Source organism: Haemorhous mexicanus, chromosome 1 (assembly GCF_027477595.1).
Source record: "Haemorhous mexicanus isolate bHaeMex1 chromosome 1, bHaeMex1.pri, whole genome shotgun sequence".
In the NCBI taxonomy this organism is placed as follows: Eukaryota; Metazoa; Chordata; class Aves; order Passeriformes; family Fringillidae; genus Haemorhous; species Haemorhous mexicanus.
The window spans coordinates 82263541-82290090 of record NC_082341.1 but is presented as its reverse complement, the minus strand read 5'-3'; the positions used below and the strand labels follow the sequence as shown (position 1 = coordinate 82290090).

The 26550-nt window shown below is 38.1% G+C and overlaps 1 protein-coding gene across 2 annotated transcripts in view; it reads right to left on the bottom strand.

The window, feature by feature from the left end:
* The window catches only part of CTNND2 (catenin delta 2), a 638318-nt gene that overhangs the window by 504882 nt on the left and 106886 nt on the right, over window positions 1-26550 (bottom strand). For both annotated transcript variants that reach the window (XM_059854664.1, XM_059854675.1), the window contains exon 2: window positions 10164-10297. In XM_059854664.1, the coding sequence (XP_059710647.1) occupies window positions 10164-10297 (134 nt within the window). The remainder of the gene's footprint in view (window positions 1-10163; window positions 10298-26550) is intronic.

Genomic DNA, 26550 nt, shown 5'->3' with positions numbered 1-26550 from the left:
AACAAAATATTTACTGCTTTCGAGACAATATACAGTCCAATTCTTAAACCTACTTATTTACATCAAGACTCTGAAGATTATGAAATATGTAGAAGTGAACAGATAAAGTTGGAAAATTTTCCCATTCTGAGTTTTTTTGGTTTTTTTTTTCATTTTTCACTGAAAAAAATGTGTTGAAAATTACCTAGCTATGTGAACATGAACTACAATTTTTCCTGGACGAAGAGGCTGGCAATGGTATACAAACAGCTCAATTTAAATCTTATTTACAGTCAGGCACATAACTGCACTGTGTTACTGTTGGGGTAGATGGATAATCATGACCATGGGATAGCAGTGCAACAAGAATTGCAGGTTAGAGTGATGGAATATCACACTAAGCAGCAAAATGTCATTCCAGATTACTCAGATCATTATGTTGAAGGGCACTAGAAATCCAAGCTAGGAAAGATCAGCACAGACAGGAGCTAGTAATGCATAAGACATGGGACTGTCTGAAAAATGTAAAGAATAATGCCTTTTGATAAATCCAGGAAAAACAAATGTGGCAGCTAAAGGTACAGAGATGAAATTTGAGAAGTACAACTCACATTTTAAAGCAACTAAGGAAATAGACTACAAGTAGCTATCTGCTGTGTTACAATCCAGACTGAAGAAACTGAGGGAATACTAACAGAAATAGAAGTTTTACTCTCTATGCAGTCGAGTAGATAACCAGTGTCAGGTTTCTGCTTACAAAAACTGGTATCACAAATGATTATTATCCAAAAAAGGTAAATTTCTGCGCAGGGGAAAACAAGATTTTCCAATCATGTATTGTAAAATAAGGGGCCAAGGACCTTTAACAGATCAAAGATATCCCCTCCCCACACAGCCCCCTACACACTCACAGCTTAGACACCCACAATGAAAGAAATGCTCTGAAGAGATAAATAGAGGCTACATGACCTGAAGGCTCAGGGGAGAATAATGGCATGATTGATCACAAACCTTGAGAAGGAAGCCAGACTCATCTCCCTGCCAAGGGAAACCCAAGGGTGCCTTTGTTTTAGACAAACTGACTGTATCAGCAAAGTATTTTGACTGTTTGCCTAAGAGCCTGTCCCTGAATGAAAGGAATGCAGACCCAGAGCAAAACAAAACTAATTTCAGGGGTTAAGTTAGTTTTAGCGAGTTTTAGCTTCTAGATGAAATAATGCAACTTCTGTATGTACTGGATCTGCTTATAAATTGTCATCTATAACTCTAATCAAGGGTATCTTTTACTCATATAATAGGTGTTTAGATTATTGTTTTATGCTTTTCTGCAGAGCCCAGTCATGCCCTCAGCAAGCGACTTTGTCTGCTGTGATTCCATCTACAGTGAGTGACTGATGAATTCCCAGTGCAACAGCAGACTCCAGGCAAGTGGGATGAGCTGGGACACACCTCCTGGGAGAGCTGCCTCACTCCCCTGTGGCTGCCAGCCTTGAGCTCCAGGCATACAGGACAGCTCATGCAATTGGACTCAGAGGGTGATGGAGGAAGGAATATGGTCGCCACTGGGGAGCTTGCTGGATAGCTTTATGTGAATTATATGGAATTCTTAATGAACCAAGTAACTCTTTTCTGAACAGAGTTGTAGCCTTCAGCTGACTTCAACAAACACATTCCTTTCTGGGGATGGGGAGATGCTCAGCACGATGATGCTGATCTTGTTTTAAATAATTAAATTCCATTTATATTGTATCAATTGTATGGTGCAATTGCTGCACTTCACTAACTCAATTGTGATTTGAGTGAATTGTTGTATCACTTTCAAATAAAAATCCCCTGTAAGTGCAAGTAATATGAAATTAATTAAACTTTTTACTATATATTAGAGTCCTCTACATGTATCTAAAAGAACATGGTCAAAAAGTATTGCACTATGACAAGGTCTCAACAAGAAAAAAGGTTTAAGCTGCTGTCATCTCATATCTACCCCTTAGAAAAAAAAAAAACAAAACAATGAAACCTCTTAGAAAATAAAAACATCTTTGGGCCTCAGGACTTGGATTTGCTCTTTGCATAGAAAAAGAAAATTCATTCATAAAAAGTAGCAAGGAACCCCCACAAAAAGTCTGCCTCCACTATTAAGCATATTATAGGTTATACATCGAATGCCTTCCTCCAAAACAAACTGAGTGAAGTTTTACCTAAAATGCAATGTTAATGCTTAAGAAAAGAACTATGAGTTAAACAATTCATTTGTCTAATACTTTACTATAAATCTTCAAAGTATTTTTTTAAAGAATAATGTGCTTTACTGGCCTTTTACCCCTTTACACTGGAAAGATCCGCATCAGAAGCAACCAGAATTCACCAGAAATTTCAGAGATAAACACATTTTCACCCCAGAGGAGGAAAAAGAGAAGTACATGCTCCACATGTTGAAATCGATTTATTATGTTATTCTAAACTGGTTTATTCTTATAATAACTCTGTAACTCACAGCCTGGGTTAAGGTTATTTTGGTAGAAAAGTACCTTAACTCTGAGTTTAAGTCTAAACTCAGTTTAGCATTTTCTGGGTTCTAGTTTTCATGTATGGGGATAAACTAAATTGTAGCTTATTTTATCAAAACATAACATGAATAGAATTCAGCCTACCCCTAAAGTAGTTTTACCTAGAAATACAAAAGATTTAAACTACCCACATGAAGATATAGTTTCCTTTAGCAGTAAATGCATCAGGAGTAGAAAATAATAACGTGAGAAAACACATAAAAACAGATGGGGAAACGCAACAGGAGTAGTAAAGTTTTCAAAATTACATAAGGGGAACAAAAATTGCTAAAATAATTACAAAAATCAAATCTCCTTCAAAAATCCCATTTAAAATGTAAATTTTAAGGGCAAGCTGCATGAAAAACACTGGCAAGACAACTTAAAGGAAACAGGGTCACTGTGGAATCTGGAAAGTGCTCCAGTCATTTTTTTCATTTCCCAAGAAGACAGAAGAAATAAAAGCAATCACTAACTGAAGCCTTCAGAGTTTTGTCTTTTAAAGGCACCTAATTTTCTCTGTAGAAGAGGTGTGATGGTTTTGAAAGCCTTGGAACTCAAGCCTCAAATATTCTCTATGCAAATGAAAATTACTGTTGATGGATATTGCCTAATTCAAGTGTAGAAAGAGAAAAATGCTGAAAACAGGTTAGATAGCTAAGTTTCATAAAGACTGTTATTTGCTTTTAGAGAAAGAATTGGAGCAGATTTGTGAGAGACATATCCAGAACTTTCACCCCCCTGAACAATTATATAGGCCTTTTATGCTGGCTTTTCTGAATAATTCCAAATATTACAGCAAAGCTGATTAAACTCATGGCCTGAAGTATATGTTAAAAGAGCCCAATACTTGCAAACATGCTGACACATTGACCCATCTGCCCTTCACCAAAAGGGAAAGCAACATACTCGACCTCCAATAACCCAAAGCTTCCATCTCATCTTTTCCTATTTCCAACCCACTCAGCTCCCCAGCAGCATTCCCCACATGGCTGCAGAAGCACGTGTTTGCCAGTACAACAGAGGGAGATACATAAGAACTGGAAAAGGCACAAATTGACTTGCTTCTTGTAAGTATTTTAAGCTCAGGTCTGCCTCTCAAGTGATTTGAGGTGAAATAAAGACTCTCTTCCACTATATTGGTAAAAAAAGTCAGGTTTAGGAGTAAAAGTATTTTATGTTTAAAGAAGCCCTAATGAATGATACCAGAGATAAAGTAATCAACGATCTTAAAAAGTTAAAAATGTAATATATTAAAATGTTAAAAATGTGATATACTAAAATTTAAATTATATTGGCATTGAGATCAATATTATCACTTTCATAGGGTATCTTTATTCCAAGTTTGAAACTATTCCACTACTAGCAAAAAAATAAGCTAAGGCAGAAGTGCTTTTGGATTACCAAAAGCATGTTCATATTCTGGCTGCCTGATAAGAAAGGATACTTTGCCTTTCTTTGTGATGGCCTTTATTAATGCTTTAAATTAGCATTGGACAGAGCTGTGGCTAAGTAGCTTTCTATCCAGCTTCTCTGAAATTCCTGGCTTTGAAAAATTAATTTTTCAACATTACTTCGAGTCAAAATAGTATCATATTTAACTCTAATTTTATTCCGATAATTAGCATTTTCTTCCCTCTCTTCAGAGATGGTTTTGCTGGGAGGATATATTGCCTCAATACACTTCGATCACAGTAAATCTGTGCAGAAACCTTTCAAACCATCCCAAAAATGTTTTGGATTATCACTGCAATCTTTTATCAGTGAAGCAATTTTTAGTTTCTTCATACTGTATCTCCTATGGCTACTGTGCCTTTGGCACAACGTAAGAGCTACAGGGTCCTGAACACGAATAACTGTTGCTTGCCGAGTTTTCCAGTCCTGTTAACTTCTCTTTCCTGAGAAGCACCACACAAATACCCTCCCAGTTGCTCCAAAGAACTGTGTGAAAGCAGTCCCAGACTAAATTAAGAGCCTGAGAATCTTGTGGAGCAGGGTGGATACTAACTACATTACATGATTTCCTGTCACTGTTAAGACAGTTGTAACAAACAGAAGAACACCATGTATTTTAGAAGTCTTATCTCTCTTATTTTTGCAGCATGCTGTCTTTTTATACTTTCTCACAGAGTAAAAAATAAATCAACATAATGTTTATTGGCATAAGGTGGTCTCCACCACTGTTTTCTGCCAAAATCTAACTGCAGGCCCCTCGTTTATCTCTTCTTCTCCTCCCTTTCCACACCAACGGCCTTGATAGAACTCCTTTCAGGGAAAAAGACAACTCTCATCAGGTTCTCTTCTTCAACTAACTCTTTCTGACTCACAGACCAGCTGTGAGCCCCTTCCACAATTTCCTTCTTCAATGGGCAACGTGATGGTGTTCTTCAAAACTTCTCCACTTATCTTGCCATTTCCAGTAGCAGAGTTGTACATCTCAAAAGCAATTCCCATTAACATGAAGATGTATCTGGGAAGCACCAACTGTACTCCAAAGCTTCATATTTCAATAATGTGTTGGTCCATTCAGCAACTTAGAAGCATGGTATCCACTATACAGACCTGTACTACTCTAGAGCATATAATACAGCAGGGTCCAGGTCTTGGCTTAAATCAATATATTAATGAAAATAGAAGAGGAATATCTCTCTGGAATATTTTAAAACCCAACTGGAAACAAGGGACTTCTATAACTAAGGAAATGAATATATTGACATGCTACTTAAGGGAAATTATGAAAGAAATATCTATTGATTGAATATAATTAGCATTGGTTTGAAATAGAGTTCCTAGAACTTTAAAAGGCAGAAACAGAGCCTGCTGTTTGAGGGGAAGCAAGACATGAATGTATCATCATTGAACCTATTTAGAAAACCTGCTGAACACTTGATACCACTGGAGTAATTATTGGTATCGAAAAGGCAAGAATGGAGTTTTATTGGGTGAATATTACCTATTACAATATGGCATGCATTATATTAGGGAAAACAGTGCACATGTCATTCTGCAATCAGGTTTGGGGGCCAAAAACTTGGAAGACTATGAAATGTTATGACCTGCTGGTCAGACGAGATGATTTTACATCTCTTCTGGACTCAAGACCTCAAAAAAAAAAGTCTGAATTGAAACATCGATCTACATATGTGACTTTTTTCCTAAAACTTCAATCATGATATAAAGACACGAGAAACACAATGAGGCAGACCAAAGAAAACAAAAATTACTGCAGTTTTACTTACACGTACCTGTATAAGATGTGCATGGCACACATAACCCTGTTTCCAAAGTGTTCTAACACCTAATGTAAAAGTTTACTTAAGTCAGATTTTTTGCCCTTATTTAATACTGACATGAAAAATAGCACTTAGTAATTATTGCCCTGCATGTGATTTTAACATTGTTTCAAATCATCATTTCTTGACAAACAAGTAGCTTTCTAGTGGAAAAACATAGTAAATATTAAAAGCAACATAAGCCATTTTAGGAACAAAACGCATCTTACAAAGACAAAAAAAACCCCAAACAACCCAACCCAAAAAGCCCAAACCAAAACCAAAAGCCACCAGAAACCACAAAAGCCAGACTTCTGTATTCTCTGGAATCAGCAATATGATTTAAATAACATATCAATCAATACTTATTTGAACCATGTGAGAAATATTTCAAAAGGATTAGTCTAAATGTTTTTCTTGAAAGGGTGCAACTGGAAACAAGTATCTTTATTCAAAAAAGTACGTATAAAAAAGATTTAAAAGAAATATTAACATTGGCACAACTTGTTCTTTGCATAATTTTTCTGAAATTAAAAGCTGTTCTCTGAAACAGCCTACTACTAAGATGTTAAAGGAATCTAGAGCCACAAAGAAAATAAAAGAGATGCATGATACTATTTCTGAGTTGAAAATAGCTGTCCATACTTCAAGATGGCTCTTACTCCTAGGAAATTAATTTACCTCATCTTTTCCAAGTGTTCCTATAAAGATAAAATCTGCCAAAACAAGCCTCTGCTAGGTCACTGCAATCATGCTCAGCTTCCAAGGGAGCAGTTTTCTGTATACCAAGAACCAAGTACTGTGAACCACATATGCCTTGAGACTTCTAGGAAAAGCATCAGCTTCATTACATATTTACTCAAAAGGCTCCCCAGCAGCTATTTCCACCTTCAAAAAAGCATCAACAATAGCTCTCCTCCCAGGATGTTTTTTAACAAGTGGGCTCAGAAGTCTCTTCTGCAGGTGGGAATTCCAAATCAGAAGCAAATCATGCTTTTTGCAGAAATAGTTGCATCTATCACATATATTCTCACAAATTAAGAATCCTGATATCTCACTTCTTGTTGAAGAAGTTTTCCCATATTTACAGATACAAAACCAGATGACAAAATGAAAAGAGAAGTAGCCTTATGTTTTCTAAAACCTATGAAGCATTGGGACAAAACTGTTTGCCAGTATATCATAAGAAAGAAAAAAACTCCTTCTTCATACATTTCATGGAAAACTGAAATTATGTCTTTATTGGTTGATTTCTCTTTAAAGAACTTGACACTGTCTAAAAATACTACAAACAAATAAAAACCACACACAAAAAAAAGCCCCAAAACAACAACTTTTATTTTCACAGAAGCTATTTACTATTTTTCTTCATAAGGACTGCTCAAAAAGAGCTAAGCCATAGGTCATTGCCTGGCATCTCATGGTTTCTTAGACACATGGTGAATGATTCTGACCTTGCCTCCAGCAGTGCTGTCTAACCTTAAGAAAGTTCACAGCAAGGAATAAAGAATGGATTCAAGTTCTGTATCTATCAGTTCTGAATAGCATCTCTGAAGTCTGAAACCCAAACATGAATTAGAGCATGCTTGTCCAGAGGTAAAGCACAAATTAAATGGTCTGTACTTTAAAGCAAAGAGTTTTTCATTTGCAGTTGCCAAAATCAACCTAACTCCTAAACAACAAATTTTTTTTTTGACAGATACCCTCAGCTTGAAAAGCATGGGGCTAAATCTTCTTATCAAGTCATGACAACCATGTGTGTCACTTTACATTTGACATGTCAAGCCAAATTTTTTGCCCCAATAAACTTTTTAGACCCAATTAGTTCCTCAAAATGTGACATCACAGGGATATGTGTTTTTCAAACTAAGCACAGCAAAACTTTAAATTTTCTGAATATATCATTTAGGTTTCACATAGGAGATTCAAGTAAAACAAATAAATACAACATTTATTACCACTTCCCTGTGCCTTTCATGTATCCTGCCCTCTTCAAAGACTGCAAACACCTTTTACTTTTTTCCATATCACAGATACCACAGTTTACTCTATTGCCATCAATCAGTGACAATGTTCTATTTATTTTATGAGAAGTAACACATAAAGTTACCCCAAGTGTTCCAAGAGAAGACATGCAAGGAAACCTTTTAAAGCTAAGCATCAGCACAGAAGAAGAAAATGGAATATATTTGATTTGTTGAAAACCATCTTAATTATGACTGATATGTTGAAAAACACCTTAATTTCTCAATATTGACAGTACTTTGGAATAATTGTATCTGTGTAACTCTAGTTATATTTTTGGCTACAGTCAAAGAGCATGCAGAGCAAAATCACATACCAGACAGTAAAGTTAACTCTTCCCTTCTTCTAAAAATCATGTGGCTACCCATTTTGAACAGTCAGTTAGAAACTTAATTTACCCCAGCAATGGAGAATCAGTGCAATGTATTTCATCTGTCTGAAGACCAGGATTGTGGCATTACCTAGAATTTTCCCAACAGAACATTAAATAATGGAAGTGTGCCAAAACAATCTTGTTTGGTTGTGGGGGGGGGGGGGGGGGCAGGGGGGGAGGTTGGGTTGTCTGTTATTATTAGTATTGTTTTTGTTGTTGTTACCGTTGTCATTATCATTATTATTATCTTTGTTATTATTATGGCTTAATTTTGAGTTTAGTACAGTCTTCGGGCTTCTAGATAGGTCTGGCTAGAGATACCTACCAAGAAGCAAATTTTCTTAAGAGAACACCTGTAAAATTTTGGTACCTTGCATCACAATAGTTAAGACATTATCTTTTAGTCAACAGTACCTTAGGTTAGCTGGCTAGGCTGTTCTTGGTGATAAGTGAATGCAGAACTACTTTATTACAGGCTCCTTTTTGCTGTGGTTCACGGGAATCAGAAATAACTTTGCTAATGTATTACCACTTGAAATCCTTTTCATCTAGTGGATTTAGCAGCAATTTCCTCTGGTACTCAATTGATTTATATGGGTGGGAGGTTCATTTATAAAACACATAACCAGGTATAAACTAGTGAAAATGACAACACCAAACAACAGAGAAGTTGTTGTCACTACTGCATACTGCGATTCACATTCCAAGACACAGATACAGCTTCTATCTATGTAATCTCCCTGTACACTTTTTCCCTATCAAAGAGTCAGAAAGTAAGGCAGGTATTTTTCTACAAAATAATGCAGTGACACAGGCTGAAACACTGGTACATACCCAAGAAATACCATTGACATAGAAGAGAATACAAACACCTAAACCATGGGCAATTTTCAATTCCAATGATGTGCCATAAATCTCTAGACAAAACTCCACATTATAACATTTCATTATTGCACTCCTCTTTTCAGAACAGAAAATATGACTAACCTCTACCATCCAAAAGAGAGAATTGGCATATACCAAAAAAACCAAGGAAGAGCAAAGTTATAATTTTTATAAGATCTCTAAGACTCAAGAGCTATTACACCAGTGCTGAGAGGTATCATAAGCTGAATTCATGCACTAATTTAAATCAAGAACCAGTGAATGTCTTAGGCAGGTAAAGATCAGTACTTGATAAAGGAAGAACCAATTTAAACACCTTCAGCAAGGAGAAAGCTGCCTAAAAGCAGCTGATTTTATTGTCTCTTCTTGGAATTCCTGTTGATGGTGTCGAACCAAAGGAGGTAGCGACAGAGACCAGTTGTTTGCATTAACTGAAATATTAATCATCTCCTAAAAGTACAAAAGCCACTGAAAGCAAAATCTCTGACATTCGGCCCCCAAAAATTTACATTAAAATGTCCAAACCTGTCTTATTAGCATCAAGTAGATCATCACACTGAAGACCTTCTCCTTGAAAATTTCTAATATTTTTTATTTAATCATCCAAAACTAAATGCCTGTATCTATACTCAGGTTTGCCCTGAATTAATCAAACATCAGGTTTTACACAAAACTCCAAAAAAATGTATATAAATTTTAAGATCCTAGGGCTCTTACTAATCGGTTAAAAATTCTACAATAACACATCTTCTCAACAATTCATTTGTCTATAACTCTTACAGGCCAGTATACTGTAACTCCACATGCAGACTGCCAGCAATAAAAGGAGAGACATCAGCAAACCACCATCCACAGTAAAGTGTGAAAGTGGAGAATAAAAGAAACAATTCAAATAAATTATATTAAATTTACTGTAGGGAAGCTTACAGAAGTATATTAAGGCATGAAGAAATGGTTAACATTCTTTGGAATATGCATTTGGAACTAAATTATTCAGATATCAGCTATGAAACATTTGTAAAAAAAAAAAAAACAGTAAATCATACTATTGTTTTCCAGCCTATAGATGCATCATTTGCCTACCTGTTCTTTGACTGAAGCTAGAATGGCAGAGGTTGTCTCAGTTTCGGAGCCATCTCCATTGGATGTGTTCAACACAGGACTAAGGGAACTTGTCTTGTCAGAAGACGAGGGCTGGTCTGGAACAGGCATAGTTTCTGCAGTTCATGGAAAAATAAAAAAATGGATTTGTTATCATAAACCTGACAAATATCAGTCTCATATAAATACAAAAATAATAACACTTATTTAAAGCAAAAATTATAGAATATGCCTCTGTTCTCTACTGTAGAATATATCACATATTTAAAACATAAACAATTTCTTAATTAAAAAAAAAATTAATCTCCCAGTCTTATTTTGAAATAGTTACCATCAGTACATTTGAGAGGATTCAAATAATTTATATCTGTGATTTTTGTATAGTATTCCAGTGGCAGCATACAACATAAAATTATAGTATCATAAAAGTAATGAATGATGAAACGCTTTGCCAACAGAAACCCAACAAATGATACATGAGAGAAACATGAGCTATCTAGTGTTTACTTGCTAACACACGTTTATTTAACATGTATTATATTTTAAGCCTAGGTAACTTTCATACTCTTTCTTCTAGTCGAGAAGGTGATTTTGCCAACATTTTATCTGAGTATTTTTATGAAAAATAGCACACCAGTTGCTAAGCCATTTTTAAGATCTCTTACCAATAAAAAAAAGGAAAAAAAAAAAGAAAAAGAAAGAGTCTTGGCATTTGAAGGCATTTCTAGCATTTCTTTTCAGAGGGCAAAACAGTGGTGTGACTGTGGAATGATTTATCTTTCTGAAGGCTAAGCTATAGTGCAGTATCTCTGTTTAAATGTCACTATAGGCACATCTCCAGAGGCAGACACGTTGTGCCACATTACAGAAGTAAAGGAGCAAAGAGGCAGCTTGCATGGTTATGTACAGGCACGATAGGATAAAATCATGTTCATGTGGGAGCTGGCCAGAATTATTCTGTGCAAGTGAAGTGGCCCACAGGCTGCCAGCTGGATGGGCCTCATAAAGAGCAGTGGGGATATTCAGAGCAGTCACCACTTGCATAAGAAGCAAAACTCCTGCCTTGGCTCTATTCTGATAAAATATGTAATAATACAGCTTTTTCTGGAAGAAGTGAGAACAGTAGGAAAGGGTAGTTGGTAAAAACAAATATAAAATTCAATACCCAGCCCAGGGCATCCCTGCATCAGTCTGCTACGGAAATTGGAGCTCTAAAAGAAGGGAAAATTACATTCTATAAAGCTTTGTCTCTGAAGCCACAGTGCTGCCCAAGAAGACACAGCTAACCCAGCTGGGTAGCATTTTTCCAAAGCTTCCTGAAGCTCAAGACACTGGCATACATATTCAAGACAAAACCATGAAAACACAGATTATTCATAAAAAAGCCAGTTATTTGTTAGAAGAAAAATCTTTCTAAATCTTTAGCTAGGTTAGTTTATATATTGAAGAATACGATTATATATAATTTTATTTAAAGAAGCTACATATTTTCATACAGCTTACTTTTTGTAAGCGAATCGTGCTGACAATGATAAATACCAAATCTCTCGCTCTGGTAAAATCCTAGCTCCAGACACTAACACTATTTGAAGTTAAACCAGAAAACCTTGGGGGTCATACCTGCCTTCTTCTATCACAAGTACAAGCAGACCGAGCAAAACTTCTTAACAATTCCCATACCTCAATCTAAAAGGAATTCTTGGATTACATTTTCTTGGGTTTTTTTTCAACAAAAGAACTGACTTATGTTATAGGAATTTAAATAGTTTGTGACATACAATTAAACTTGCTGCTGTCTTGTAAAGTATCAGAGAAAAAACATGCAGGCACACACATATAACTTGTTATTCTGTTACCTTGCTTTCAAACCATCTAGTTATTATATTTTCTTAGTAAATTAATAATTACATTATCATAATAGAAACAAAAGTAGTTTTCTTTTTGGTGTGGCTATTTACATACCAAAAAAAAAAAATACAAATGGCCTAATAATTTATTTTGTTGCCTGATATTTGCAGAAATCACTATAATGCAACACTCCTTGCTATCATCTCCGTAGCCTGTGAAGTCTGAAGGAGCCCACGGCATCCAAGAACACGAGCAAGGACAAGGGCAGCAGTCCCACCTGCTTTGCAATGCACTCGCTCCAGGCGCAGGGAAGTCGTGCTTCCCGCTCGGGGCAGCTCACCGGGGAGACACGTGGAACTACAGCAGCACGAGGCTCAAAGAACTGCATCCCGAGACTGCGCCGGGCTGGGAAGGAACACCGGAGCTGTGAATGAGGCTCCTGGTGGAATGTTTTCAAGCTCCCTGGCTGGGAGCAGCTCCCCCGCTGCATCCCGCTTTCGGTGCAGCGCTGAGGAAGCTCTCTGGGAAAAGCCCCTTTGTCTGCTCAGCTCATCCCCACGCTTCCCCAGGGCAGCCTGACCCCCCGCGGGAAGGTTCTGCTGAATCGGCTGTTTCATAAACAACACTCGCCCGAGGAGGTAAAACCCAGCAAAGTAAACGAGACTTGGGAGGCCAGGACTACACAAATTGTTTGCCCTAGCACAAACGCTCCAAAATATTTAAAGTGCATTTGGGAGTGACTGCAGGGCTGCCTGGCCAACGGGGAAGCCGCTCTGTGACCAAAAAGTTGCTACTGGTACAACAACAACAAACAAAAAACAGTGAGTTCAAAACAATTACATCCATGAGACACAGGCAGCAGCTGCCTGCTGCTATTGTTAACTTCTTTTAGGGCTATATTCAATTTCAGTAAATTTTAATTTTTAGGCCATAAGTTTTTTTAAACTCATAGTTTTCACCAAAGAACACTTCAGTAACTGTTTTAGTAATTTTCATTTGCAAGCAAGTTTAAATGGAAAAAAAAATCTGATTACACAATCAACTAATGTCATAAATTGTACTTGCTTCAGATAGGCTCAATATCTGGACAGTAGCTAACATTCTGCAACCACTGCATGTTTCCATATTTTTTGTTTGTTTTTAAATATAGATACTAAAAGAAGGGGGAAGAAAAAGATAAAAAAAAAAGGCGTGCTGCACATGTCCTCTTCATCTAGAAACAGAGAAATCAAAATAAATGTCTTTGACATTAAAAGGAATGTTTTGTGCCCCTATTAAAATATTTCTTCTGGACAGAGAATGTAATTTCAAACATCTATCATATGAGTTCATTTGTTACTACAGTTCTTCAAGGGGAAAGGTTGCAGCCAATAGCACTTAGTAGCCCAGTGTCCCTGGATCTACAGTCTGGGATATCCAGCTGAACTGTTAACAATACAGACTCCAACAGTTATTTGTTCATTACATATATTTATGTGAGAGATACCATACAGAAAGGAAACACAGAATGAATTTTCACAAGCTATAGAGATACTACTATACTGAAGGTACAGTAGATTAAAAAAAAACAAAAACAAACATGACTCAGCAACATAAAACTGTTTCAACAGCAAACATCAACATAGAAAGCACTTGCATTTGCACATCTGTTCAGAAATGAACTTTTAATTTAGCTCAGTCTTCAGCATAATAAATTTTACATTCTCAGGTTTCAGTGGTACCTAAAATGGCTAGCACTGTAGAATTACAAAAAAATATGGCTGAAATAAGCCTCTGCACCCCTAGCCCACTACCAAATCCCTAGACAAGGCAGATTTTTTTCCTGTCATTTCACATATTTAACACACAGAACCAGTCCTGCACAACCTCTCTCACTGCAGTCTCTCTTAGCCACCTCCCTCTGCTCCAGGCTCCACTGGCCTTATCAGTAGAAAATTTGCTTTGCTGTTTAATATAATACATTTAATCTCCCTGTTTCCTCCACTGTTCAGCATGGGCACAAAATACGTAATAATTCCACCAGTTGTCTTTAAATAAGCATTTTCCCACATAATGATAATGACCATGGTACCTTTCCTTCTTCTCTGGCTTCCCTTCTCTAAAAAAGCCACCCCAAAGCTTTTCATTTTTCATCATAAAGTAGGTTGGCTGATAGTCTTTTAACCCACACTCCTGGGAACTTAGCACCAAAGACAAAGTTACAGGGAGTACAGGAAGAAAAAGAAAAGCTAAGCAGCTTAAGAGAGTCCACCATAGCTGAGAAACTGCTAGAAGTAACTTGGCTACATTTAATTTCCTCAACAGCAACACTATTTTCTATCTGTGCCACAAAAACACAGATGAAATTCTGTAAGTCAGAGCATAAACATGCTCCTGAGAGAACCGAATTAAAATCTTAGGCGATCATATACAGATGAGCAGGGAAAATACTACCAGCCTTTTGGGAACATCCTGGGAAGTCAGACATAAATAATTCATGGCTTCCCGTATTCCAAAGCGCTAGCAAAATTCTGTCTAGAGTTTGACCCTTTAATTTTTTTTTTCTCTCCTTCTTAGAGCATCTAAAAACTTCATCTCAACGAAAAAACCCAACAACCCTGTAAATCCGGACGAGACCATCCTCTCCCCAGCTGGGCGCAGTGTCCCGGTGTTGGCTCTGCGAGCGGCCGGCGCTGCCCGGGCCGGCCCCAGGCGGTGCCGGCGGCCGCAGCGGCCCCAGCGCAGGGCACGGCTGAGCCCCGGGGAAAGCCTGGGCAAGAGAGGGCAAAACGCTGCCCGGCAGCCAGGGCTGAGCCAGGGGAAGCGAGCGAGAAACAGCGCTGCGAGCCCCGAGGGGACAGCGGGAGCAGGGACGGGGCGGGAGAGAGCCGGCAGGGATGGCCCTGCGGCCTGGAGAGAGCCCGGCCGGGCTGGGATGGCCCTGCGGCATGGAGAGAGCCCGGCCGGGCTGGGCTGGCCCTGCGGCCTCTGGGAGAGAGCCTGGCCGGGCTGGGATGGCCCTGCGGCCTGGAGAGAGCCCGGCCGGGCTGGGCTGGCCCTGCGGGTCGTGGGAAGGCCCCACGCTGGAAAAGGGATAATGTGAGTAGAAAGCCTGGTAGAAAGCTGCCTGGCAGAAATGGACATGGAAGCCATCCAAACGTGATCCACATGTGCCCAGGTATCCAAGAAGGCCAATGGCATCCTGGCCTGTATCAGCAATAGTGTGGCCAGCAGGACCTGGGAAGTGATTGCCACCCTGTACTTGGCACCAGTGAGGGCACGACGAATCCTGTGTCCAGTTCTGGGCCCCTCACAGCAAGAAGGACATTGAGGTGCTAGAGTGAGTCCAGAGCAGGGAGGTTGAAGGGGCTGGGGTTGTTTAGTCTCGAGAAAGGGAGGCTCAGGTGACACCTTACCCTTCTCTACAACCACCTGAAAGGAGCTTAGGGTTGGTCTCTTCTTCCAAGCACCATATGATACAACAAGAGGAAATAGCCCCAAGTTCTGCCAGGAGAGGTTTAGACTGGATATTAGAAAAAATTCTCCACCAAAAGGGTTGTCAATTGTTAGAACAGGCTGCCCAGGGAACTGGTGTAATTATCCTCCCTGGAAGTGTTTAAAACACATGTACATGTGGTGCTTAAGGACATAGTTTCATGGTAGACTCACAGCACTAGGTTAATGGCTGGACTCGATCTCAGAGGACCATCAGTTTGTACCTCTGTGATCCAAATCTTTGTGACTAGATCACACAAGTATCTGGCAACAGTAATAGGATGACATTCAGAACCGGAGAATAAAAGATGGTAAGACATTGCTTCTGTGACTCTTGGGATGGCAGTGGATACTGGATGGCAGACACCCTTCCTTGTAGGAGGATTTCATGCCTCCTCTGAGGTAACACATCCAATGTAGCTAGTTCCAAGGTCAAATTGCAAAAGTCTGTTCAGGCTCAACTCAGGCACAGAGGTCCATTCTACACCATAAATAAATCCTTAGATAAAACAAAATATGTATAGGTTTTAAAAATGTGTATGAAAATGGCAATGTCGGATGTTGAGGTTTCACTTAAAAGTTTAATTTTGCACACACACTTTGCATAGGTTATGGGCAGAGATTTACTACATAGGGAGCTAAAGAAGTATAGCTGTGAAGATGTCACTGATGAAAGCAGTTTAGTTGCATAGTTCTGTAATTACACATTGCCAGTCTTTCTGCTCTTTCTCAGATGGGGTAGTTACATCTGCCTTTCACTGATCTTATTCTCCTCCTCCACATCAGAACAAAACAAGCTTTATTCAGAGAAAAAAAAATCTAGAACTTAGGAAGCCGCAGCATCAATGGTTAATGTTGCTTAAAGAAGCAGACTTTCAGGTTTAAATATCAGATTGAAGTTCCTCTAAAAGCAACTTTATTAATGATGTTTATGTAGTTTAATGTTTTATCACTTTTTTATGGGTAGAAAGTAGATATAGGTTAAAAAAACCTCAAACCAATCAGCTCCACAATGTCTGAGAATCCATGGCAAAAGCCACTACACTAGCAACTGCATCAAATCATGAAACCAGAAAATCCAAATATCTTTCTTTAATAAAAAGATATTGCGGTTAGAAACACGTACACGGCAGTGAGTTCTTCCTGTACAATGAACCATTAATCAGTGAGTGCATTCATTATAGAAGTGTAAGTCATGCTGTCTTACTGCACAGTAATCAAATCTGGCATGGTACTGAGCTCATCTGAAAAGCCACAAATGATACTGAAGTAGCCTTGGATAAGAATCAGTCACTTAAAATAACCCAATATGCAATCATGCATCAAGAAAACTTTTTTCTTCCTTTCTTCTACCTTACACATTCTGTGTAGAGATTACTGTATCACTAGAATTTAAAAACAGGCATTTCTATTGATCATATTAGAGTTGCGCTTACCTTTTCTTTATTGTTTCAAATATATGAGGACTTACTGTAAAACGAATATGATTTTTCTTTTTTTTTTTACCTAAAACTATTCCTACACTTAAATTTACTGTTTATGATATCTAAACTAATATCATGATGTCAGAAGGGCTAATGTTGATCCTGTTTCTACCTGTTCACTGAGTCATTCTGATAAGCTAAGAATTCAGTGGGTATAAATGATGAGTCAGAATGACACAGAATTAAATAGGTCTGGTCATTCTTGCAAATTATTTTATTTTTATATATATATATATATATATATATATATATATATATATATATATATATATATATATATGTATATATATATGTATATATATATATATATCACTAGTCATATTAGGTACAGATATGGATGGTAAAAAGTACCCAAAATAGTAATTCTCACTATTACATATTGTGAAGTCAATTCAAATATTATCACATACAACTGGTAGACTAAAAAATATGTTTACATTAGACTTTTGGAATAAGATTCCAATTGGAAGAAGTAGAAATTGATGCTGCTTGAGAATTTAGATATGCAAATTATTGCTCCCAGTAGAAAGATTACCCATTATTCCTACAGTAATCTCAAACTACGGAGGTGACTGAAGGCTGAGATAGCATTGGCTCAGGACAGCAGGACACATACCTACTAATGCTTCATTGAATTTTTCTGCAATGAATCTGAATCCTGCAGCTGTGTGACACTGAAACAGGGTAGAGAGTCTGTAAACATGGGCCCTCCCTCTTCCTGCACAAAACCCCTTTGAAATTGCAGATTTCTGTTACTGTCCTATCTTAGCTGACAAGCCTGGTTCAATTTGTGTCTGGGTAAGTGTTCTTAAAAATAGGTTGATAATCTCTTGAGTCAACAGTAAGATAAGAAAAACTGCCAGAACCTGCCAAATACCTTGGAGGCGAAAATGTCTTCTGATTGCCTAAGTAGTTATCACAACATCCTAAAGCATATATCTTCTATGTTGAAATTACTAAGGCAGGAAAACAGATTAATTAAAGGAGACAGGATATCTTAAAGACCTTTGGAAAGGCTTAGGCTCAATTAAAGATCAGGGATATGTGGGATCAGTCAGCACTCCTCTTATTCTAGCTAACCCATCATGAGGGCTTTCCAAAGAGCAAGGGCTGTTTTCTTTCTGGGATTGTTCTTTGTTCACAGACTCATCCATCTCCCTGCTCATTAAGACAGATGAGCTTGGCTTTTGTCTTCTTTTGTGACTTCAGCTTGTTGCACTCAGTTATTTCAACCATACAGCGTAAGTATTTAGGGCCTCTAAAAGTGCGAAAAAGAATTCTCTGGTTTAAAATCTAGGCAAAGTTGAGATTCAGGTTCATTAGATCATAAAATTTCTTTTGCTACCCTCCTGCTCTTTGTAGAAGTGTGGTAGAAGACATGAAAGATCCCCACTAAAGTAAAGGATAGAGACAACTATATTCTAAAACCTGACAGAAGAGAAGCTATACTGGAAAACTTCCTCCAGTATTTTCATTGACTTAACCTGTTCTGAAGTCCGATAGATAAATATGAAATACCTAAAATTTTCTTCTCTTCCACAGATGCCTGACTCAAAAAGGCATTTCCTGAAACATTCCAAAGACTATAGCCCAAGACAAAAAACCTTTTTCCTCAGGAACTCTCTACTTCTGCCCTGAGTCTTGATTAAAATATCTCTATTTTCCTGCTCTGCATAGAGGAAGCAAAATGAAGGGTCTTATGTACAAAGCAGCCTGAGGCCTCCACAGGCTGTATCAAATATTTTCCTGCCACTGTCTATATTAACTAGTGTAAGAACACTGCAGGTTATATGAAACCTGAAGTCTTGACTAGTGCTTAAGCCATCTGCAATGATTCCAAACTTTTTAGTTCAATATGATCCTGCTAAGTATTTTTTTTTTTAAGTAATATGCCATAAAACATGGCAGTTTTGTTTTTTGCTATAATGTTCAAATACTTCGAATTACTTAAACAGGCAGCCTCCTTAAAAGTAAACAAAAATTCTAAATCATTCCCAATTGTTTTAGCAGGATAACTCAGAAGTGCTTATGAGAAAAAAGGTACAGCATTTAGCCCAAAGGACCTTAAAAAAAAGGCAGACAAAGTCTAATTGAACATCCTTTGTTGTTTTTTTTCTCTCAAACCAGAGCCTGAACCACTGCTGACCAGTGCATGAAGATTTAAAGATCAGACTCAAATCACAAAGCCAGAGCTGTGTCAGTTCACTCCCCCCAGCCCCCTTCCATGTAAATTTATTGTAGCAACTGAATAAGTGATTAATCAGAACAGATAAACCACATGCTGCTTCTTCCTGCTTCATTGGTCCTGAAACCACCATCCTAATCTGTAAGGATTTACCCTAACCAGCTAGCATGACCATCTGAGAACTGAGCAACCTCCTCAAATTCTTAGGAAAATATTTCATTTGGAGTTAGTAATGCAATCATATAGAGAAACCAGCATAAAAATTCATCCTCCTTTCTGTATTTTAGAGACCTCAGCATGAGGATTTGCAAAAATGTATTTCAGTTTTGCTGAAAAATCTATTCATAAATCAAGCAAATTTGCTTCATTCATGGAATCCAATGAGAGAATATTGTTTGCTGCTTTTACTGAGGGAACAGGAGTTCTTACTTCAGTGACAATGCCAATATCCTCAAGCATAGAGAGCAGAATGCACATCTACAAACGAAAGCCAGAAACAGTCCTTCCAATGAATTCTTAAAATCTTGTATTATGTAGACACCATATGAGTAGGTGATACTAACATAATATTTTGGGTTTTTTTTTTTTTTTTTTTCATCAGTTGGTAATTTATTGCCTTAGGGTGAACTGAAAAAAAAAGTGGTATTATATTTTGTTTATGGTGGAGTTAATTTTCTTTATAAAAGCTCATGTGGTAACACTGTGATTAAAAAACAGTGTTTCAGCTACTGCTGAGTGGTGCTTGCACAGAATCGAGCTTTGTCTATTTCCCACTTTGCCCCTCAGCAGGGTAGGGAGGGGACACAGCCAGGATAGCTGACCCCAACAGATCAAAGGCATACTCCATAGCATACAGTGTCATGCTTAGCATATAAACTGGGGGAAGTTTCTCCAAAGTAGCTTTGAGGGCTGGTAGGGCATTAGTCTGATGGTGGTGAGTCCTTTTACATAATTTTTTACTTTTTTTTCTCTTTTATGTATTAAGTTGCTGTTATCTTGACTCACTAGAGGGTTTTTTATCACTTTTGACTGTCCAGTTCTTTCCCTCATCCTGCTGTAGTGAGTTACCAAGCAAGTGGGTGAAGGCTTAGCTGCCAGCCAGAGTCAAACCCCAACCACATCATGGCTAGTTCCTCCAAACACCACCAACAGTAATCAGAAGAAAAATAAGTTTGTAATGAAAGAGATAGAATGTAAGAAACACCTGAGGACACATGTTTATTACAAAAACCAGAAATAGCAAGGCACAAGCACAGCCCTATAACTCTGAGGCAAATAATCCACTAAAGTTCTTGCCAAATTAGACTCTTTATTATGACTACTTTAAATTTAAATTGCAGGCTGATTCATGCTGACTACTCTTGATGTCTCCCATGGCTCTGAACCTGAAGGAGGATAGACAGTTCTGGTATTGGTGTAATCTCAGAACTAATCTACTTCCTCACTAATTCCTGCCGTTAAGGAGCTTATTTATATATATCATACTGAATTGCACAATCCTCTTTGCCTCACATCTCTCCCTTTTATTAGAACCAGGCAGCAGAATGCATATTTCCAAGCCCCATACAACACTCTGCAACCTACCTCCAGACTGACCTTCAGAGACACGTCTGGCAGGTAGGGGCCACCCTAGGGAACAAGGACAGCAATAACTGGGGGGTTCTTTCCATGGCGGTACCCCTTAAATAAGGGGTTGGCAGATGAGCACAGCATCTCCTCACTTGCTCACAGCATGCTGAATAGGGATCTGCTGAGTTATGGACTCATTGTTATCTGCTTTTTAAACATCTGGATGCACCTCCCCCAGCCAAAGATGAGCCTGACAATCAAACATTTCCTAACTGTTTTCCTGAAGAGTGCTGTACTCCTAATGGGAACTGTAGGTTCTTGTCTTCTCATTCCTTTTGATATGGGCTTATGCACACAGCCCAGGCCTCACAAAAAGTAGCAAATCCCAAATCAGATTCCTGTGTGAAGCTGGGATGTCGTATTACTCTTGTTCTCCATATATGCATCATTTCAAGTTTATCCACATAAATTTTTTGTCATCCATTATTTTGATTTTTTTGCTTCATAAACTCTTTACAATATTTTGAGAGTCTAGGGCATCTCCACAAATAACACTGCACAATGAGAAGCTCCCTAAACAGACTTTATGACCAAGAAAGTTGGGACAAAAAAGAAAAAAAAAATACAGAACTTAGGGGTTTTTTCTTCACTCTCTGTAGCAATTAGCATGATTTATGTCCAGACAGGATAGCTGTTAGCATAAGCCAGTAAATGGTAAACAGCTCTTTACTGTGGCAAAAGCAGATAAAATACAGTCAGCCAGCTGTTCTGAAAAGGAGAGTCGGTTTTGCATGCTGAAGAAAACAGGTAGCCAAACCATGCAAACTGCCCGATGATCCTCAAAAAGTGCAAAGACTCAGTATTGGCAACAGACTGTGAGCAGCAAGAGCAGCAAATGCAAATTGGGAAAGATCAAGATCTGAAAGGACTCATTACCAACATGATATTCCCTGCCTAGTTCTATAACTAAGGATATTTAATCTTGCAGGAAACCAGAGTACAAAAGTGAGAGGTGAGAACCTCATGATTCTACAGCAAGATTAGGAACCACCTCACCAACATGCAGAGGACCCAAGAGCACCAGAGAGTGCTCCATGACTCCACACCAGGTCTGCACACTGTCCAGCTTGAAACTCTGTGCTGACCCACCTGCATTCTTTCCTTGACTTCACTGTCACCCTGCAGAAAAGAGAAGATGTGTGAAGCAACCATTGCACTAACCTGCCCAGATTTTCTCCTGGACCAAATAATCTCTCTGGCAGGATATCAAAATCATGTGACACTTAAAACTGCATACACGTCTGTAGAGTGACAAAGAGGCAAGGTATCTCACCTAAGATACAGCAGAAATCTAAAGGGCATCAGAGTTGAATTCAGCTCTTCCAAGAGTCAAACATTTTTGATCTATATGACAGTATGTACAATTTAATGGAGAAAACAAACCAGAAATTCTATCAGTGCAATCCTAGCCATTTTTCTAAACTCTGTACAGAGGAATATTTTATGTGCTCCGAAGCATGAAATCTGGATTTTCATAGAAATAAATACTGACAGAAATTTCTGCTGAAACATCAACTAATAAAGTCCATTAGAAACATAGTCATAAAAAAAATTGAGTAGATAAAAAAATAGAGTAAAAAAAAATAGAGTAGATCCGTTTCTGCATCTCTGCCTGCCAGAAAGCAGAGGCAGAAGTCCTTGCATTAATGGATCAGTTTCTGCTAAGTATATTTTACACACCCAAACCAAGTTTGAAAGTTTGGATTTAACTGAAATATACTTAAATCAACAATGACAATCTTTATAAGAATGTGATGACAACTGCATTTTCTTCACAGTTTGTCTCAAAGTTTGGAAATTACTAACCTCCTCACGGTTAAACTGAACCCAGTGTCCCTTCACAGTATGTATCTTCTGTTTGACTTTATTTCTAGCCAAAAATTATACTATCCAGGAGATAGCTTATTGACAGAAAAGAATAAAAATATGTATGTTTAAGTTGTGTAAGACTGTAATTAGTCTAACAGTTTCAGCCTTCACTGTGTCACACTAAAGGGGTATCAATTTACAGTGTTATCATCATACCCATATGTTGAGAGCATTCTTAAAATATATCAGTTAAGCATCCTTTGCAAGGCTTATAATAGACTGGCTATGTTAAGTCTGTCTTCTTCCTCTTTCCTTTACAACGAGTCAGATAATCTGTTAAATAGTAGTAAAAACTGCTGGGGGAAAAGTATGATCAAACCTAAACCTTTGTGTAACTCTCTCAGAGCCATTTTTTTTACAGTTTTTTTATGGGGCAGAGCAACCAACATCGTCTCCTTGGACTTACTCAAAGTTCTTGACACTGTCCTGCATTCTTGTGCCAAAATTGGAAAGACATGGATTTAATGGATGAAGCACTCGGTGGACAGTGAACTGTCTGGATGGCAAAGGGTTGTGGTCTGTCTCATTGTACAAGTGGAGACCAGTGACCAATGGTGTACCTCAGGGGTTGGTACTGGGGCTGATACTGTTCAGCATCTTTGTTGGTGACATGGACAGTGGGACTGAGTTTACCCTCAGCAAGTACAACACCAGGCTGGGTGGAGAAGGAGCAGGGAGTGATGGTTGATGAAAAACTCAACATGATCCAGTAGTGTGCACACACAGCTCAGAAAGCCAATGGAATCCAGGGTTGCATTAATCACCTCCCCTGGCCAGCAGGTCAGGGGAGGTGATTCTTCCCTTCTGCTCTGCTGTTGTGAGACCTGCCTGTAGTAGGACAAGGGTTAATGGGTTCAAACTGAAAGAGCGGAAATTTAAGTTAGACATTAGGAAGAAATTCTTTACTGTGAGGGTGGTCAGACACTGGAACAGGTTGCCCAAGAAGATTGTGGATGCCTCAACCCTGGCAGTGTTCAAAGTCAGATTGGATAAGGCCTTCAGCATCCTGGTCCAGTGGGAGGTGACCCTGCCCATGTCAAAGGCATTGGGAATAGATGATCTTTAAATTCCATTCCAACCCTTAACATTCTGTGATTCTAAGTGCAGAACTAGTTCATTCAAATATTTTTGTTGCTAAGCTATAAAAGACAGGAAGCAGATAAGGACTCTGCTGTTGCTTAAGAAGAAGTTCTCTCCAAACACAGACTGGCTAAACTTAAGCAGGAAGGAGGCTCAGACTGATGGCTTGAACTGTATTTGTGAAGAATGTACATCATGTCTTGCTTATCCATGGCAATTTTGCCTACAAGACCACAAGTGAAAAGCAACCTCACATGGCATCAACTGACTAATCATTCATAAAACAGTAAAGTGTCACCATAACTCGCCCAAAGGAATGGTCCTACAGTACCATCAGAACCTTAATCAAATTCCTTATTTGCAAGGCATGTGTTGCTTGCAGAACCACAGACTCTCCCAGAACAGAGATACTGGACCATTTTCCAGTGAGGATAAGTAGCTAAACTAACATAGCAACATAAATTGACATTTAATTACGATTAGATTTTTATTGCACCTACAAGTATTCTGGGCAAGAGAACTTGCAATAATTTTCTTTGCAAGCCTATAGCTAGGGCCTTCTTTTACAATATTATCATATCACTGTCTTTTATTGAGGGCCTGTTTACTTTTGCAGGACTTGTCAAGAACATGAAACAGTACAAAATTTGTTTACTAAATCATGGGCCCATTATTAAAGGCTATGCTAAAATATCAGAAACAGTAATTAAGTTGCAGTGGCAGTTAAGCATAGGAAGAAAGTCAGCTCTCACCTCAATGACTTGGGTTTAAACCAGCTAACTAAACACAGAACTGAAAATCACCTGTGACTTACAGGTACTTGAATTTTATTATACACTGTGTAACTCTGTTTTTCTAAATCAAAGTTATTAGCGGTAACAGAAAAGAAATCAATATATTCAATTCAGTACACATCCTCCAGCATCTACTTCTTCAATTTGTGTAGCCCTACAAAGATACACTACTCCTTCTTTTTTCCTTAAACACACTCATGGATTGAGAATGCATCCCAGTCTTCATGCAGATTGACTTCTTTTAATCATTCTTTCTTTTGAGAATACTATTTTCTAAGTCTTCAACAAAACTAAAGCTGAATTACTGCACTATGGAAATCCTTAAAATTGCCTTGTTGGGTTAAACTGGAGCTCTGTGATAATTGTTATCTTCCATTTTCATTGTGAGGTTGTTTTAAGACAGCACTGAATTCCTTTGCAATGGCTGGAATAGCAGCAACGTCCACTCAAAGCAGATACATTAGAGTGCACATGGAAAGACATACACACAATTGTTTTAAGTTATACATATTTTCCAGTGCCAGTTTTGGCTTCCTGCATTACCTAGTTTTAACTTCCTACATACATACTTTGAACGTATATACAGCAATCTTTAATCTACTTATATCCACAGAATCTCAGTTGTTTTTGTGATTCTAATTGCATGTTCATCCTGTCAAATTACACATCATAACAGAAAATTAAATTTCTTTGCCATAAAAAACGTTTGCACAAGTTAAACAAACATTGTGTTCAGGAATATACTGCCAGAGATATATCCCATGATACTGGGGAGGAGGCCAAGGATGTGGGCAGGAAGCCAAGAAAGAAGGTGCCACTCCTCCCTGTGCCTCTTTTTCCTTTCCCCTCCCTTGACTAAGATGAGAAGAGCTGCTTCCTGAAATAAAGCTGGTAAAGAGGGGGAAGGTGAGCAATGCAGACCTGAGACATCACAGCTTCTAGGAAAGCAGTCAGCAACCGCAGGAAGTCAAAGTTGGTGGGAGCAATTTTTAAAAGCAGTTCTGGTGGAATTCCATGATGTAAAGCTGGTGAGGAAGTTTCACAATTTTCTTTCTGGTTGCAGACAGAGTTAGCAGTGTTTAGCACTTCTCATTTTAAGATCCTATTTTGAGCTATTTACACTTTTCACAAGCCTACTGTTTGGGCTGAAATACTCTATCCAAGAAGCTGTCTCGTAATTAAGCACACACACACACACACACACTCCCCCCTGTCTTTAACTGTTCAGGCATTTCCAAGACTTGTGTTTCTGGAGAATATGTTTTTCTCTTTGCATTATACAAAAATCTCTCAAGAAAGTGGAATCTCTGGAAGTGTTTCTGTTCTACAGGGCACATCAGCAAAATAATTGTTTGTACTATAGGAATATCTAGAGCTCTCAACTGCAAATGAAGATCCATTGCCCTGAAGACTGTATAAATTACAAAAAAGACTAGAAAAGATATCCTGAAATCCTAATATGCAGATCTCTACTGAATTCAATATTGTCAATCAAGCACAGAATTTAACACATGCAGGTATTTTCTGACTAAAAAATAAATTATTCACAAGGATTATTCATAAGTTATTTGATACTGCTATTTGATAAGATACTTGGGGCTTGTTAGTCCAGACATGCACAGGAAAAAAAAATCTACTGGAAGTTTACCTGTCTGCAGTAAAGCCAGCTATGAGAAACCGAGAGATTAAAAGTGACTCAAAGCTGAGGTAATTAGAACATCATGATCTCTCTAAAATAATTAAAGAAGCACTCTAAAACATTTTAAGTAAGTAGAAAATCATTAATTTATGACCAGCAAACATATCCAAGATTTACTGAATGAAAATACTAAACATAGTGACATTAGAAGGTTAGAAATAGCACTTCATTGGCTGTATTCATGATTACTCATTTCTTTTAATAGGGGTGTCAGAATTTGGCAGAGATATTTGAATGTGCAACCCCAAAAGAACAGTCATTCTAATTAATCCACTAGACTTAACACTTATTACAGTGTTGCCCACAA